The sequence below is a fragment of the Pan paniscus genome, chromosome 5 (genome assembly GCF_029289425.2).
Source record: "Pan paniscus chromosome 5, NHGRI_mPanPan1-v2.0_pri, whole genome shotgun sequence".
Taxonomy (NCBI): Eukaryota; Metazoa; Chordata; class Mammalia; order Primates; family Hominidae; genus Pan; species Pan paniscus.
Genome location: NC_073254.2, coordinates 52637241 through 52655263, shown reverse-complemented (window position 1 = coordinate 52655263; position 18023 = coordinate 52637241). Strand labels below are relative to the sequence as shown.

At 54.5% G+C, this 18023-nt stretch overlaps 1 protein-coding gene across 6 annotated transcripts in view; it reads left to right on the top strand.

Moving 5' to 3' along the window:
• Window positions 1–14575, top strand: part of BTBD9 (BTB domain containing 9) — a 483830-nt gene extending 469255 nt beyond the window's left edge. For all 6 annotated transcript variants that reach the window (XM_034962027.3, XM_034962029.3, XM_055113567.2 and 3 more), the window contains one exon: window positions 7888–14575. In XM_034962027.3, coding sequence (XP_034817918.1) covers window positions 7888–8085 — 198 coding nt within the window. In that variant the 3' untranslated portion in view covers window positions 8086–14575. The remainder of the gene's footprint in view (window positions 1–7887) is intronic.
• The last annotated feature ends 3448 nt before the right edge of the window (window positions 14576–18023 follow it).

Here is an 18023-nt window from a genome sequence, read left to right as displayed (position 1 = left end):
AGAATGGCATGAACCCGGGAGGCGGAGCTTGCAGTGAGCCGAGATCGTGCCACTGCACTCCAGCCTGGGCGACAGAGCAAGACTCTGTCTCAGAAAAAAAAAAAAGAAGACCTTTTGTGGGCTTCTTTATATTTAAATGTTTGTTATGAAAGATTTTATTGGAAAAAAAGAGGAAAAGCAGGACAACATTGAGCACATATGGTTGTTTCAGACACTGCACAATCCTTAGACCTGTCATATTGGAGCAACAATAATTCTCCATCCTCAACTGGCCTGGGAGAAAGTGACCCCAGACCTGGGCAGATGAGTACCCAGGAGCCTCCCAGCAGTGAGACGCATGGAGACAGCAGCTTGTGAGGGTCCCCTCAGATGTGTCCCATTGCTGTGCCAGCAGTGAGGGGTGATGCTGGAAGCCTCGACGCAGCTGGAGCCCTTTGAGACAGAAGGTACATGCGGAGCCTGGTCACACAAAGTGAAGAACCACCCAGGCAGCTGGAGACACATGGGCCAGCCCTGTGGGGAGAGCAGGACCATGGCCAGGCTCTCTTGGTGCCTGTCTGGTGTGGGAAGGTGGCCCTGGTGAGGCCACATCTATCAGGTGGGGAGATTCAGGCATCCCAGAAGCCTGCGAACAAGAACACTTCCCTTTTTTTGTTTCTTAGTTTTTCAAAAAAATAACTAAAAGATACCTCTACCACTCTATAGCCGAATCCATTAAGACAAGAAAGTAACTCTCTCCCTGGAACTCTGGAGTGTACACACATAAAAAACAGGGCAGGAATTCCAGGGCTGCCTGGGGTGATAGGGATTGGAAAGCCTCTTCTTCCAGAACCTTCCAAGCATCAGAGTTCCAATTATCTGTGGATATCCTGGCCTATGTGAATATGAGAAAATGATATTGTAAAGTTTTTTTAAAAGCTGTTGCCGTATATAAGCATTGTCACCCAGAAACTTACCTCCATACTTAGTGCAAAAATATTTGGGTATCCTATCACCCTAAGCAATACTGAAAATTTGTTGCTTGCAATTTGGAAATGTCTCCCTATGAAGTAATTCCTAGTTTTGTTTTTTGTTGTGTTTGTTTGTTTGTTTGTTTTTGAGACAGAGTCTCGCTCTGTCTCCCGGCTGGAGTGCAGTGGCGCGATCTTGGCTCACTGCAACTTCCGCCTCCCACGTTCAAGCAATTCTCCTGTCTTAGCCTCCCGAGCAGCTGGGATTACAGGCATCTGCCACCACACCTGGCTAATTTTTGTATTTTTAGTAGAGACAAGGTTTTGACATGTCGGCCGGGCTGGTCTCGAACTCTTGACCTCAAGTGATCCGCCTTTCTCAGCCTCCCAAAGTGCTGTGATTATAAGGTGTGAGCCACCATGCCCGGCCCCTAACTGAAAACAGTATGTTGGGCTGTTCAGATGCACATAAAAAACCAAGGTTTATCAAAAGGGATATTTTGTTGGAGGCACTCGTCTTCATTTTTAAAGAACAAGAACGAAACATCTCTGCAGTCTGTAGATGGACTGTTACCTTCTGCTCTGAGGCGAGCATAAGAGAGATGTTAATGGTGACCATCGTCAGGATCTGTTATGTCACTGAACGCTGGGTGGGTGTGTGATGCCACCACACCAGCCACTGTGAAAGGGAAATAGGGGATCTTTAGGGGAGTGTAAGTTAGAAGTCATGGCTTTGCATCTGACTTATGGACAGACATCAAGAGGTAGATATCTATTTTATAAAGATTTGTTAACTTGTATTTGTAAGTTGAAAACTTGGATCAGAAATCCTATTTGTATTGGTTGGCATGAAAGCAGTCTGTGGAAATTATTCAGGAGGAACCAGGAAAGCAAGGCAGAGTCATTGATCAACATTTATTAAATTTCCCCAATTTCTGCTGCAGTTCACAGTGGACTCTTAGGCCAACTTGGGAAAATTAGCAAAGGCTTCTGCTTTTAAAAACCTTGAAAATTTGTCAAGCAAATAGTGCTTAGGGAATCCCTCTAATGAGAAGCAGCAGCCACCAAGCAGCTGAGGAATTAGCCTGGTCACCAAGAAGGGGCTAGCACATTTGTGTACATCCTGTCCAGGGTTCACGGAGAAAAGAACACCCAGGCTATCTCCAGTATGTGGTGAATTATGGCTCCCAGAGAGGCAAGGCAAAGTGATCATAAACAGCAGCTACAGAAAAGGACACCCGATTGTGACTGAGGCTGTGTCGGATTCATACACACGACCACATTCCAAATTAGCCGGCTTCTCTCAGGGGAGAGATCCAGAGGCCATTGAAGACGGTTCAGCGAAGGCGCCCCTTTGTGAGCAGCGGCAATCAAACAGGCTAATGGGATACATGATTGCTGAAAAGGGGAAGGGAGACTGATGCGGCGGCCGGAGTAATGGTTTTGCATAAATGAGTAGTGCGGCTCTGCCCAGTGTGTCTCAGCCACTTTTGGTCACGTCCTTTCCAAGAGGTATTGCAGTCTTGGGAAAGTTTGGAGAAAAGAAATTGAATCACTTGAGCTTCTGAGCAAAGAGAGACTCAGGACTTGGCTGTTCCACCTAGAGGGAGGCCCAAAGGTGCCTGGTGGAAAGTGGGCTGAGGAGCTTGGGGTTACGGTGGGAAGGGGAGGGCCACATGCCCAGTATTTCCAGATTTCCCCCCTACCATGGCAGTGATGACTTCCTCCAAGCTGCCATCACCCTCCTCCAGCTCCTGTGTATAAAAAGCACTGCCGCCTCCCTTCCCTCACACTCCTCTCCAAGGGCCGGAGGCAGCTTCACGCTCAGCCCCAGCAGCGTGGCCACCAGTGAAGGTGCCAGTTTCCCCACGACAGGCTTGCTTTTCACTCCCGCTCCCAAGAACAGAATTGGGACCACCCACAGGCCCCCCCGAATGCCCATTTGCATTGCATGCAAATCTGAGGATTTCTGGGGTCCCAGGAGAAGTAACCCCAGCCTCGTACATGTTGATGGGCATCTGAGTGGTCCAGGAGCTAGCTGGGTATTGGCTTACACAGTTGCCACGTTTGGCTGAAGGCTGCTAGGCTTAAATCATCAACAGAGATGACTGAGGCAGGCACACTGCTCCACAGAGGGGTGACCAGAGTGAATTACAGACAGGCTGCCAGGAGTGAGGTGCCAAGGCCCAGATCTTTATGTGGAAATCTTCTCCTTGTTCCCTTTGCCTGGAAAGCAGCTCCCCTCCCTGCCTCCCAACCCCTCAAGGCCTCACCTGTGCACACCTTCCTCTCTGTAGCCTGCCCTGACCTCTCTTCCAGGCAAAATTAGTTTCTCACACACCTCTGATGTATGAAATATTACTGATCCCGTGCTGGTAGAATTGTTTGTGTGAGGCAGGTATGTTGATACAGTGGAAAGGTCCAGGCTTAAGGAAGGCACAGCCCTGAGGTTCATTCCCAGCCTGCTACTCGCCATTTGCGGAAGAGTGAACACAGGCCCCTGCACAGAGGTGCCTCTGCCCCCATCTGCCTGAGAGGTCCTGAGGGCAGGAGCCGCGCTGTGGGCGCACCTGCTGGAGTCTGCACTCAGTGAAATCATTGCAGGGAAAGGGTCTGTGAGAGTCCTTGGCATGAGTGCAGGTCTGAGCTGCTGTAACTGGAGCCCTGGGACCTGCTGCTGCCACCTTCTGTAGCACCACAGTATGCCCGCCCCCGTCCCTTCCAGGGAACCCTGACAGTCATTGTGGGCGCTTTCCTTTATCAGTCTCATCCAGTCTGTTACCAAATTCTGATCTTTCTTGATTTGAAAATGACTCCTGCCTATTGATTCCAAATTGCTAAATCAGGGGATTCCAAGGTTTAAAGGTTTGTTGTCATCTAGATTTTTAAAATACTTGTTATTTGAATTTGTCACCACAAATGTATATTCCTTTTTAAATAACTTTTTTAGTTTAAGAAATATTAGTTTTTAAAGAGTCTCGTAGGCTGGGCGTGGTAGCTCACGCCTGTAATCCCAGCTCTTTGGGAGGCCGAGGTGGGCGGATCATGAGGTCAAGAGATCGAGACCATCCGGGCCAACATGGTGAAACCCCATCTCTACTAAAAACACAAAAATTAGCTGGGTGTGGTGGCACGTGCCTGTAGTCTCAGCTACTTAGGAGGCTGAGGCAGGAGAATCGCTTGAACCTGGGAGGGGGAGGTTGCAGTGAGCTGAGATAGCCCCCCTGCACCCCAGCCTGGCGACAGAGCGAGACTCTGTCTCATAAATAAATAAATAAATAAATAGCCTCCTTTGTCCAAGAGTATCAGGATCCCTACCCAGCTTAAGGCCAGGCCCTCGCCCTGTCCCATTGGGTGTGGCCTCTGCCCCACCCCTCCCCCCCACACCCTGCTGCTCCCAGGCCCTCCTTGCTCTGTTGCCACCCTTTGGCTTGAGAACCTGTAGTTCTTCCTGTTTTCCTTCCACACCAAGTCCCCCACTCCTCCATCCTCTCTAGCTTGGCTGCCTCTTCCTTCCAGACTCACCTCAGATGTCTCCTCCCCCAGGAAGCCTTCCCTGACTGCCTGCCTGGCTGGGTCCCACTCCTCTATGCCCTGGGGCTCCTTCTCCCTGGCTTATGTGTCTGCTGGCCTCACTGGACCGTACACCCTCTGAGGGCAGCTGGGACCTCGCCCAGTCAGGCACGTAGGAGGTGCTTCATGCTTGTGGTACGTGTGTACCTCCTGACCCTGCTCACGTGTGCAGCGTCATCCTCTGGCCGTGTCTGCTGCATATGTGATGTTCATCCTGTCTCTGTTGGTGTGCAGAGGCTGTTCCCTCCCCACCTGTCACCTGTAGCTTGCCCACTCCCACCCATGGCAGGTTCTGTGTCTTCACCCGCCTATCCATTTGTAAAAACACTCTTTTCCACTTAGAATCTTCGCCACACAGTTTGTGATTTAATACAGTAACTAACTCCTGCCTGTGTATTGCCTTTGAATCTGGCAGCACCTGCGTGGTTTGGTGGAGATGCTCAGGGAGACTGCACTTCATTTAGTTGGGATTCTGGGGCCACAGACTGGGACGCAGCTCTGAGATGGCCCCAGTTCCTTGCAGAGCCACAGGGAGCTCAGTCAGGCAGTTACGGCCAGGGGCTTCCAGGGGCTTCCAGGGTCCCCTAACTTGATGGCAGGGCCTGCCGTGAGCTCTGTGGCATCAGGGAGAGAGATAGTTAGGAGTTCTTTAGGAGAAATATCCATAGGAAAACACAGAAGCAGTTGAGATTGGCTGTCAGTCTTGTTAGGTGTGTTGGGAGTAACAGCCATTTGCATTATTATCTGAAAACAAATTGGCTAATGGGCTAAACACAGTTGTGCCCTTAACACTGCCCAAGTTAGACAAGAGATAAATGCAGCTGGAAATGAGAAGAAACAATGAGAACCAGGGCACCGACAGGTCGGGTCGTGGAATGTCTATCACGTGCTCACCACAGACAGCATCTCTTCCCAGGCTCTTACCAGCGCAGTGCGGAGCAGAGACCCGCCCTGATCCCTCCTCCAGTGAGAGGCCGGCTGTGAAGCGCAAGCCGTAGCACCAGGCCACTCTGAGGTCTTTTTTAACTTTATCTCTCAATCCAGGGTTTTTATTGATTTGTTTATTCTTGTGCAAGAACCCGAGCAGGTAGAAGGACGACTAAGCCTTGGTCCCTGAGTCAGATTGGAGCTGACAGATCAGTAGAAGGAGGCAGGCAGCGGGGTGGGCCACGGAGCAGGGGGCACCCTGAAGGCTTGCGGGGCCGGTGGGGGAAGAGCTGGCCTGGAAATTAACAGGACTGTAGAGAACCTTGCAAGAGCAAAAGGAGAGAAAAACCATTCAATACCAGAGGAGCAAGCTTGAGGAAAGGTAATAAGGAGTAGGACAAACGTAAGTCAATTCCAGGATTAGTATCAGCCTGAGGCTCTGGGGAGCGGCCTCCGGAGATATTGACGGAGCAGGGAGAGCAGGGATTACACAAATAACCGATTAAAGAACATGGTGGGGCCGGATAAAGAGCTCCCGTGTCAGCAGGGGGAAGGAGCAGTAAAACGCAGCCTGTCCTGAAAAGTCCTGCGTGTGGGCGTGGGAACAGAATATGGCTCTGGGTCATACTGCAAAAGAGAAGGCGTATTTGCTGGGTTATGAGAAGCTTTAGTGGGCGGTGTGTTGAGGACCGGGACTGCACTCTCAAGGCGTGTCCTGGCCCCGCAGAGCCTGACCTCACCTATCCCTGGGTGTGGAAGGAGGAACACTCATAAGGCAAGTGACCGACGAGTGGCCGACATGCCCAGGGCGGTGTTGTTACTGAAGAGCTGCAAGAATGTGAAGCTAATGGAGGAGTGGATTAATGACTGTCACCTAGAGGATGATTCTCAGATTCCCCTGGCCTAGCCCAGGGCAGAGCTGATGGCCCAAATAGTGTTCAGATCTCCACATAAGGCCTTCCCCTAGGACCTAGCCCCTCCGGTTGTTGACTGGTAAGCCCTGCAGATGGACCCACAGAAGGAGATTTTATAAAAAAGGAAGGAAGGAAAGAAAGGAAAAGGAGGGACACATAGGCTAAGTGGGGACAGCTTCAGCCGTGAGGCAGTGAGGGGTCTGCAGGAGGCGAGGACCGCGCCTGAGCCCCTGCCCTGTAAGGAGAGAAATCAGCTCCCTCTAAGAGAAAATGGCAGCTCCCAAAACAGAGTGGACACACCAGGAAGACACGGTCTCAGTCGTCATATGAGAAAATGTGAAATTTAAAACAGTGGTCAATAAATGAATTGAAGTGGGAATATGGAAAAAACAGTGATGCAGGGAGGTAAGTGTGGAATTTATATTTTCAATATAATTCTGCAGTTGATACTACATTTGTCTCTGTGAACTTGATTCTACGGTAGAAGGGCGTGTGTATGTATGTGCACACATGCTCGTGCAGTGGCAACGACAGCCCCCACCCCGCCCTTCTCTCCTGCACCCCACAGCTCACACATGCATGTCAGGACCCCCTGAAGCACGTTGTCTACTCTCCAGGTCAGGGCCATGGCTTACCCTTGCTTGCGGGGCGCTGAGCTCGGTGCTGTGCCCTGTCTGCACAGTGCTGGCACAGTGTTGGCACAGAGTTCATGGTGCTTCCAGGCTGACCTGCTGTCAGGTATGCAAACTCTTCTTAGCTCCCAGAGGGTGACTGTCAGCCAGGTGGCTGGCTTCTACACATTGGGGGCGTTTGTTCCAGACTGGCTGGAGCCACATGAGGTTGAAGTCCACTCCCCAGCACAGCTGCTTAGCAGGGTCTGTGCTCAACCATTGCAGGGCCAGGAGAACTATGCATCAGGAACCAGCTCAGGACAGGACACCATGTCATTGCAGGGCACGCTCACACACATTCACATGCACTCAGACTGGGACCCTGCAGACACACCAATGAACCTCAAGTGCACAGCTTTGGGACGCGGGAGAAAACCAGAATACCCAGAGACAACCCACGCAGATGCCACACAGACGGTGGACGTTATCTGTGGACCTGCTTTCCACAACCTCACAGAATCGAACCACCACCACCACAGTCAACTCCTGTTGAGTTTTAACCCAACTGCCAAATACAAAAATTAATTAAAAAAGAAAAAAGAGCCCATTAGACAAAGGTTGGCAAAAACGGAGTAATCCAGTGTGAACATTTTATGGGAATCCGTGTCATGGTGTCTCTAACTTTTGGGCCACTGGCTCATTTCCTTTCATCTTGACTGATCAAAATGTGTTTACAGCATGCTAGTTGCCATCAGGTGTCTGCGCCGGGGCAGGCGTGCGCAGTGGGAAGGACCTCCTCTAACTCCCTCGTGGTGGCCCCCAAAGCTGGGCAGGGCAGTATCTCGACTTGCGGCAACTCCAGGGCCGCATGCTGACTCTTCACTCATGGGGTCTTTTCCTTTTCTCTCCCAGGTGTTCCACTGTGTCCACTTTGAGTGTCCAGAGCAGCAGAGCAGCCAGAAGGAGGAAAATAGTGAGGAATCGGGGACAGGGGACACCAGCCTGGCCGGTCAGCAGCTCGACTCCCATGCGCTGCGGGCGCCTAGTGGCAGCTCACTACCCTCCAGCCCAGGCTCCAACTCACGCTCCCCCAACCGGCAGCACCAATAAAGGAGGCAGCGGGCCTGGTGTGACTTGGTGGGCTCGGGCAGCGGCAGGAAACGGTCTCCTCCCTGAGCAGGGGTCTCTGTTGACTGCCCCCACCTCTGCCCCTTTCCAGGGAGGAGCCGACCTAGCTGCAAAAGCAGACACCGAACAGGTTTTCTCCCAAGGACAGAAAGGGGCTGCTTTGTTCTTCTCAATTTATCCAAATCAGGCTGGTCTCAAGGGGGAGAAAATGGGTCTTCAATCTTCATCAAGTCCACCATTAACACCCTACCTCTCTAATCTAGCCCAGGCGCAGGGAACAGGAGGAAGTCATAGACAGGCCTGTGTTGGAATACAAAAATGGCACGCAAACACTCAGGCGGAGGAGAAAGCCATCGGGCCTTTGCTACCTGGAGGCACCCTTTAGGAATGGGCCTCCATAGAGTGTTCATTCTGCTGGAATACATTGCCCTGGCAACTAAATGATTTTTTATTTGTTTTAGTTATTCTCCATTCAGTGAATCATAGGTGTTCCGGATCCATTTGAAATGCTCAAACAGCAAATCACTAGTTTTAATCCCTTTTGATGCTATAATTTTCCTTCCTTGGTTTTGAACGGTTCAGCTTGCGGGGACAGAGACCCATCATGCATGTCTCCTAAATGAGACACGGATGCAGCTCATCCTGGCACTTGGGCCACAGAGGAAGTGCCACAAATGCACACAAGCAAATCAACCTGTGGACACTGGAGTTAATAGTCACTCATGTGGCTGAGTTACTCACCTGTCATTCCTGACATGGATCCAGCCTTTAAGCTTGGGAGGCTGACAAGGAAATAGTTACTATGCCCGCTGCTAATTCACTGTTCCGAAGTCCTTGTAGATAAACATATACCGAGTTCTGGCGTGGCCAAACCTGCCGGGGACTGCCGTGGCTTAGCTGCCCCTCCAGTTGTGTTTATCGAAGCATTGGAGAGGCAGCCACCTGCCCATCAGCGTCGGGAACGCAGAACTGGGACTCCGTGCTTCCCCCACACCACAGTACTCAACTGGGGACTGAAAAATAGCAGTTCCAAGAAGCTTTTCTCCTAATCCTCATCAAAAGGACCTCATTTGACGATGGTGGCTTGATGTGGCTCCGTCTCCTACTTAGTGATTTCCATTCCAGTGCTGCCTGCCCTGGGTAACTGCGCACATCATTGCCTGCCCCTCTGCTATCCCCAGAGCTCCGGCCTCTGTCGCCATCAGCATCAGCCTGGGAGTCTCCCCAGGACGGCATGGCACGTGAGCAGCACTGCAGTCCTTGGGTCCTCAGCGCCAACCTGCAACCCTGATTAAAGGAGGGTGAGGGCATGGGAGTTTCCTTTCAGGTGTGTCAAAGACATATCAGCTGCGCTCTAGAAAGAGCCAACGGGTCAGCCGCTTCCTCCTAGTTTAACTTGATTTTGAGTGATTTGTCCATATGGAAATAGTAGGGTAGCATCAAACTGCGTGATTAAATTGGAAGACTGTCTTTCCGTGTGAACACAGGATGGCAGACATCAGAGGGCCACCGGGGCAGGGCGCACACGTTCCTGAGGAGAAGCCGGGGTCTGCAGCTCTCCATCCTCCCCGGTAGCTCCAGCTGCAGGGCTGAGCTGCTTCCTATCCCCTCAGCTCTGATCTCTGCCACTTCCCTGTTGTGTGGGAGAGTGGAACACCCCTGGGATGCCAGGCATTTCATAATGGGAGGAGGCTCCTGTAAGGAACGGTGGGCGCCCGCTCACAGTGGGGGGCCCTCCAGCATGGTTGCTGACTCTGTCAGCCCCCAGCCCCGGGTTGCCAATTAGCCAGAGAGCTCCTGCACACTCAGCACTTCCTTCCCCAGTGTGTTTTCCACCCAGATGGGGACAAAGGAGCCAGACAGTCATATCAAGGGCAGAGTTCAAACATTTTGAAATGAGCCATTCACGTGCTTCTTTTTAAACATGGGCATCGCCTGCCCAGAGGCCCTTGGCCTGAAGCAGCATGCTGCTGACCTTGGGAAGAGAGGGTGGGCTGGTGGGGGTGCTGGAGGAGCTGCCCGGCCCTGCATCTGCAACCCTCCAGTCCCCTGCCCACAGAGCATGCAGAGCCCTCCTGTGCTCCAGGAACGAGATAGCAGCTTGGCAGCTCGGCCTCGCATCTGAAAAGGAATACGCTGCAAAGCCTCGGCCCTAGACCCACATCTGCAGCTCCCTGGCCTGTGGCGGTTCTTTCCTTCGGGGCATGCCCTTCCAGATCTCTGTCCCTCCTGTCTTCCAGCACTTTAAAGATGCCCCTTATCATCAGATAAAGAGAAGTATGGGGAAGATGGGGTGGCACTAACAGTAGATGTCATTGGTGAGGACTGATGGCAAAGTCTCATTCCCTCACAGCCGCGCTGCCAGCTCGCCTCCCCTCGCTTTGCTGGGAGCCTGCCCTGGACTCCAGAAGGACACGGGTTCACCTCCTTTCCCAGGCTAGAGGGGTACTGCCCTTCCCTGAGGGGCCTTCTGACTGAGGCAGGAACTCTTTTCGTGTGTCCAGCTGGGCCTGGAGGCCAAGTCAAGGTGTGTCACACCACACACCAGGGCAAGGACCTCATCTCCAGGGAACAGGGACAAGTGAGTGGCTACCAGAAAGTCCCCGGGCAGCCTGGAGTTCCCCAGAGCCTGGCTGGTCCTACAGAGCACTTCTCCCCTGGGCCACCAGGACCAAAGCGACCTAAACACTTGAAGCTAAAAGCAAGTGCTGATGATGGGATGGGCTGGCACGTGGCTGGGAGGGCTCCTGGGCACCACAGAGCCCTAAGCCCAGCAGAGAGTGGAGGCTCAGTCCGCGGGGAGTGGGGGTTGTGAAGGAGACATGGCCAAGCCTCTGGTCGGGGAGATAAGCTCCCCCATGCCCAGGCCAGCCCCAGGGGCAACAAGCCAACATGAAGAGAGGTGGCAGGTGAGGCTGACAGGTGGGTGCCTGTGGCCTGGGCCCATGAGGGCAATGGTCCTCAGTAACCAACGGAAAGGACACAAGGGTGCTGTGGTCAACACCACCCAGGCAAAGAAATGGGAGGTGGCCAGCACCCCCACCCTTCACTTTTCATCATTATTATTATTATTATTATTATTTTTGGAGAGTAGAAAGGCAACTTCATTGGAGCTTTTGGGGAAAAAAGCCTTCAAAGTCACCTTCTGGCAGCTCTGGGGAGGGTCATTTGGGGTGGACTGAGAGTGTAGGGCAGGTAGGGTGTGTGCCGGGCAGCAGCTGTGTCCGTGCAGCCAGCACCCAGCAGGGCAGTCTCACAGGAGCCGTTGTGAGCACTTTGGACTTGAAGCAGCTATGAACCACCCCGCGCCCCCACCGTCTCTCCCTCACACACACACACAGACACCCGTTTTACCATTTTCTCAGTGCTTTTTCTGCTTTCATTCTTTTGATTTTAGTTAGAAGCACAAGCCATGATGGATGTGGGACTCTTCTCAATTGCTCTTTAAATTGTCACTTTTTAAATCCTATTAAATGAAGTGTCGATTCCTGACAAATACATTAAAAGTGTTTTATTCCTAGAAGAGTTGGGAAAAGAAATTATTTTCAGCAAGAGTAGGATGTTTGTTAAACTGATTCCTTGGCAAAAAAGAGAAAAAAAAGCTTTTGAATTGTGCAAAAAATTGCCCAGTATTATGCTGTCGCCCCAGTTGTCAAACTCCTGTGCAGATGGCTCCAGCCCAGTCAACTTCACCTTCTTTTTAATTTAGAAGATAACAAAATTGTAATCACTTATCCTTTCCAGAGCCAAGGGGGAAAAGGAAGGTATAATCTACAATAAAAAGCGAGCGTTCTGTGTACTGAGGCCACTTGGTGATAAAGAGATGGAGCGCTCCCCTCACAGACTTCAATTAAGAACCTCCCTTTGGACAGGGAAGAAAGGTGTCAAAGAGGAAAAGAAAATTAAATTTGCTTCCTTCCAGGAGTTTTTCCTCATTAGTGCTTGCTTGTCGGTGTTATTATTTTAATCTTACCTTCTATGTGGTGACCAGCTCCTCCGAGCGATGCCCAGGTCGGGCACGGCCCGGGCAGGGCAGGTCTGCAGCGATGCCGTGGCAGAGGTGGGCATACTCCATTTGTTTTGGCAGCTGCAGCCATTGATTCTGCATATTTTTCCTGATAACAGCCCCGGCAGGAGTTCAGTTAGGAATTTAAAGTGCAGTTCATGGTTCTGTGCCACCGTGGCTTTTATTATTATAATATTAAATTAGAAGTTGTCCTAGTGCCTGGTGTTTGCTCAGAGTTTCCAGAAGAGAGGGAAGGGAAAGGTTTAAATGGCATGCAGGACAACTGGAATGCCCCTATCATCTCTCTCGCTGACATGGATCCAGTCATACCTGGGGCTGGACGGGATTTGGAGGCCCTGGTCATTTGCAGAGTGAATGGTGAAGGGGGCGGAAAAGGTTTGCTTGGAGGAAAGACCGGTTGCAGAGGCGAGGCGGAGGGAGGAGGGGTGGAGGCAGCAGGTCTTTGTTTGTGGTAGGTCTCTGGCTTCCATCAGGGAGGAGGAAAGAGGCTGTGCCCTTCCTGGCTCTTGGCTGCACCACTGAGGACGCTCCGAGGGACAGCGTGCTCACCCATCCTTTGCACAGTGCTGGCCCCAAGCCCCACGGCCTTCCAGCTAGGACTTTCTGCTGGGCTCCTGCAGAGGCAGGGGACAGGTGCATGGAAGAGCCGCCCCACCCAACACACCATTGTTTGAAAATCACTGTTCTCTTTACTCACTTAAAAAAGTGTACAGGGAACACCTGTTCCTGGCATAACGCTCCAACCTCGCAGAAGGGGCCAGGTGCCCTTCATCTGGCTCTGGCTGCTTCCGACCTGGGCCCACGTCATCGTTCACGTCCTCTGTGACCACCACTGGTCACGGTGCTCCCTGGCCCAGCCTCCAACCCACCCAGCACCCTGGCATCTCCCAGGCCAGTCTGCTGCACCCAGCGAGCTTCCAGTCAGAAGCCAGGCTGAACGGCCCTCCTGCCCCATCGGCTTCATGTCTTCTTTTTTTTAAAGAACTGAAATAGTCCCCAAGAGGCCTCATGGCCTGAAGACTCACAATCATCCACCTGTAATTTATGATAAATGTCTGGGAGCATTTACCATTTGCGTCCGTGAGTATTTATAGCCCTGAATGGGCGGGGGGGAGGGGGGGGTGGAGGAGGCCCTGCAGCCAGGAGCTACACACCTGTCCCCACTAGTGTCCCCTGGTTGACAGAGCCCCCTCAGCCTCCCCAAGGCTGTCACTGCGGCTGTGACAGCTGAGGAGTGCCGCCTTTGAAAGCCAGTGGACAGTCGCTCCACTAGGGGGAGAGGCCCTGGCCCTGGCGCAGAGGAGGCGTTGCGAGGCGGGACGGGGGCTGGAGGGGCTGAGCAGCCTTCAGGGCAGGGACTGGGCCCTGGGTCACTGGAGACGTTGATATTAGTCCATCTGTCTGCTGCCAAATTGCTCCCCACCACATGAGCCCCAGGGGTTTATGTCCCAGGAAGGCGAGGGTGCCCATCTGAGCGGAATTGGGAGGGGATGGCACCAGCTCATCTCCCTCAGGGCCTTTGCCTCCTGGTGCTGCCCTGGTGGCTGCTCCTGCACCACAGCCCCTGATGGCTGCTGCTAGTCCTGAGTTGCTGGGTTTATCCCCAGCCCACACTTCCCACCTGGGCCTGAGGGTGCGGCCAGTGCCCTAGTCCTAGCCACTACAGGAGTCATTCTGAGACCTGCTGGAGGCCATGGGGTCTTCCCAGGCCCCTCAATCAGCTGCTTCCAGGGTCAGCAGGGCAGGGTGCTGCCAGTAAGGTCCTCAGGGAGCACAGCCCGGCCGCCCAGGCTGGGGGATACTGGGGCAGAGCTTCCAGGTCTGTGGGGCCTGATCTCTCCCCAAGGCTCTCCAGGCCTTGGTGCGCCCTCCACAGTGACCTTCAGAGAGGCTGCACCCCCTCAGAAGAACAGTTAGAAATCTCTCCATCACACGCTCCCTGGTCCTTATGTCCCTGAGGCCACCCTTCCCCACCCCCCAGTGCCTGGAGAAGCGAGAGACTAGCCAGGCAGCCTCTGGAGGGGCGCCAGGAGGCCAGGGGTCCTCAGGGCTAGGCCTGGAGCTCGGCCCAAGAGCTGCTTTTGCGAAGCCTGTCTTGAATCCGGATTCACCAGAGAACAAGAGCCTCCCAGCCTTTGGCGTTTCTGGGCCTGTAAAGATGTGTGTACCTCCCAGGCCACTCTGATGCAAGGGCAGGGACCATGCCAGGCCTTGGTTGGGAATGGCTCTGTGACTCCAGAAGCTCCGTCTAAAACTCCAAAGATGCCCAAAAGGCTGTGCTGCTATGTGGAATGTGTATTATTTGTGAGCACGATGCGGCTTCTTCCTCATTTTGCAGAGCAACCTAAGCGGGCAGATGTACAAACCGTGTGTTTGAAACCCCTGAGTCCATGTGTGTGAAAATGCAGGTTTTCTCTTAGAAATAAAGTGGTGACTTGTGCTGTATTCGAGTCGTCACTCTCTGCAGCAACTCCTCTCGATGCCCAGGGACAAGCAGGGGGCCCAGGCCAGGGTCAGCCCCTCTGCCCCAGTGCCCTCATATGGACACTGCCATCCGGCCCTCTCTGCAGGCCCAGGCACTCAGGGGTGTCCGCCCAGGCCCCTGCTCGCTTCCTCTGCCTCGTGGAGGGAGGCAGACAGCCCTGGAGCAAAGCAGGCACAGAGAGGCCGGCTTGCTCCAGGGCGGCGGCGTGGGCAGATCCAGCGGATCCGGGCCAGCACTGTCACCGGCTCTGAGGGCCTTCCCTCAGGGTGGAGGGGCTGTCCAGCTCCCTCCCACCTCCTGTGGCACTCTCTCCACCCCACCCCATGGCCTATTCGATGCCATTTTTGGGGGGTTAGGAAACACCACCTTGAACCCAGTCCCCTTCCCTTGTCATTTCTCCTCCTCTGAGCTTAGCCCCAGCTGCTTTCTTCCTCATGTCTTGCTTCTTCTACCTGACGAGCCCGTGAGTATTTGGTAGCAACTTCCCCCATTTATCTTGCTTCCCAGGGGAGACGCGGGGAAGGGAACCAGTGAGCCAGGAGGCGGCCCCTTGCAGGCGCTGCCGCTCTCCCTGGCCCCAATCTCGAGTCCTGGGTGTGTGAACTCAGTGTTGCAGGCCCTGCCGTCTGGGATCCAGTGCCCTCTCCTGTGACCCCACAACTGGGCCTGAGTCTCCAGCAACTCCGCTGGTGCATGTGGGGCCCGAGGCTCCATGCGCTGAACATGAGGGACCCCAGCCACCTGGAGCCTTGGCCTCCTCCTGAGCTGTTGTCACGTGGAAACCAGGCAGGGGTCTGCTCCTCTCAGTGGAATTTTTTCTTGGAACCTACACTAGGGACTCTCCATGTTTTTGGTTAACTTCCACCTGGTGGCTTTGGCCGAGCACTGGGGCTCCAAGTCAGGTGCTCCATTTCCAAACCATGCAGGCATCCTTTCGGGAGCACACCCACCTAGCTTCGATCTTCCAGAACTGACAACTTGTTGCCAATAATTGGCTGACGTGAGTATTGAACAAGACAAAACCCAATCCAGAGAGCACTGGGCTTTGTCCTGCCACCGCCCCGCCCAGGCCACTGTACCCCCCCACCACCCCCCCATGCCGCCTGCCTCCCAAGTGCTGGGCATGGAGCAGGGAGGCTGCCCCTCTTGCCCTCCCTCACCTTCCAGGGAGCAGACACCAGCGTCAGTGTGAATGTGGCCCAGCCCATGTGCAGAGGGAGAAGACGCCTGGCTGGGCGTGCATGTTGAAGTCCGTGGCCCAGAGAGGCTTCCAGAGAAGGTGACAGCTGAGTAAAGCCCTGAGGGGTGGGGAACAAGAGTCGTGGCCCTCTGGGGGAGACTTCCAGGAGGAGGGGGCCAGGGGAAGAAGGCTCGATGCCTCCTGGCTGGTGTGGCGGAGGAGGGGGAGGGGTGGCGGGCCGGTGTGAGGCGGTGAGGAGGCTTCATGGATCCTTATGGAAAATCGGGCTTTGTCTCTGAGGTGGGAGCCAGTGGAAAGTTCTGAGCACAGGAGGCCCTGGTCGGTTTCACACTGGGACAGGCTCACCAGGCCGCGGCCTGGAGAGTGCACTGCGGGCCGGTGGGGCTGGGAAGGATTGAGGATCCTTCCCAGGACTGAGGCGACAGTGGGGGGTGAGCAGGGGCGGTGGAGGGCTTTGCTGTGCACGGGGAGGTGGAGGCTCTGCTGTGTGGAGGGTTGGGAGGTGGAGGGCTCTGCTGTGCGGGTAGGCGGGGAGTTGGAGGGCTCTGCTGTGCGGGTAGGCGGGGAGGTGGAGGGCTCTGCTGTGCGGGTGGGGGGGAGGTGGAGGGCTCTGCTGTGCGGGTAGGGGGGGAGGTGGAGGGCTCTGCTGTGCGCAGTGGGGAGGTGGAGGGCTCTGCTATGCGGGGGCGGGAGAGGTGGAGGGCTCTGCTGTGCGGGTAGGCGGGGAGGTGGAGGGCTCTGCTGTGCGGGTGGGGGGGAGGTGGAGGGCTCTGCTGTGCGGGTAGGGGGGAGGTGGAGGGCTCTGCTGTGCGCAGTGGGGAGGTGGAGGGCTCTGCTATGCGGGGGCGGGAGAGGTGGAGGGCTCTGCTGTGCGGAGGGGGGAGGTGGAGGGCTCTGCTGTGCAGAGGTGGGAGGTGGAGGGCTCTGCTATGGGAGTGCGGGGGAGGTGGAGGGCTCTGCTGTGAGGGCGGCGGGGAGGTGGAGGGCTCTGCTGTGCCGGTGGTGGGGGAGGTGGAGGGCTCTGCTGTGAGGGCGGCAGGGAGGTGGAGGGCTCTGCTGTGCCGGTGGTGGGGGAGGTGGAGGGCTCTGCTGTGCGCAGCGGGGAGGTGGAGGGTTCTGCTGTACGTGGGGGAGGTGGAGGGCTCTGCTGTGCGTGGGGGAGGTGGAGGGCTCTGCTGTGCTTGGGGGAGGTGGAGGGTTCTGCTGTGCTGGGGGAGGTGGAGGGCTCTGCTGTGCGGGTGGGGGGAGGTGGAGGGCTCTGCTGTGCGGGTGGAGGGAGGTGGAGGGCTCTGCTGTGCGGGTGGGGGGAGGTGGAGGGCTCTGCTGTGCGGGTAGAGGGGGAGGTGGAGGGCTCTGCTGTGCGGAGGGGGGAGGTGGAGGGCTCTGCTATCCCGGGGGGCCCCCTCGCAGGATTGCTGCACGCACGGCCTGAGAGAAGAAGCAGAGGCAAGGCTGACCCCCAGATGGGATTGCTGTTTCCGGACTTGCAAGGCTGCGGAGGAGCCGCTTGGAGGTGGTCAGTTTTGGACATGCTGGGTTTACCAGAGAGAGAGGAGGTCAGGGAGCCAGACTTAGAAACCGCAAACACAAACCCCAACAAGTAAAGAAAATGACACAAATTAAAGTTCACACTAGTCTGTGATGGAAAAACAGCAACTTCCTCACATTATCCCAAGCCAGAGGATCATGCCTTGTCTTCAGACGTCAGCAGAGTAAAACCGTTTTAACACCAGGAGTGGGGCCGGGTGCGGTGGCTCAGGCCTGTAATCCCAGCACTTTGGGAGGCCGAGGCGGGCGGATCACGAAGTCAGGAGATCGAGACCATCCTGGCCAACATGGTGAAACCCCGTCTCTACTAAAATTACAAAAATTTAGCTGGGCGTGGTGGTGCGTGCCTGTAAATCCCAGCTACTAGGGAGGCTGAGGCAGGAAAATCCCTTGAACCAGGGAGTCGGAGGTTGCAGTGAGCCGAGAGCGCGCCACTGCACTCCCGCCTAGCGACAGAGTGAGACTCCGTCTCAAAACAAAACAAAACAAAAAACCAAAAACACTGGGAGTCCCAGTTTGTAGGAAATCATTAAGATTTTATTATTTGGGCTCCAGAACGAGTGAGGATGACCTGATAATTTTGGTTTGGCTCAGGTTGTAATGTGTTTCTGTTTTGCTCGATGACTACTAGAACAGTTCTCAAACTGTGTGGTGGGTAA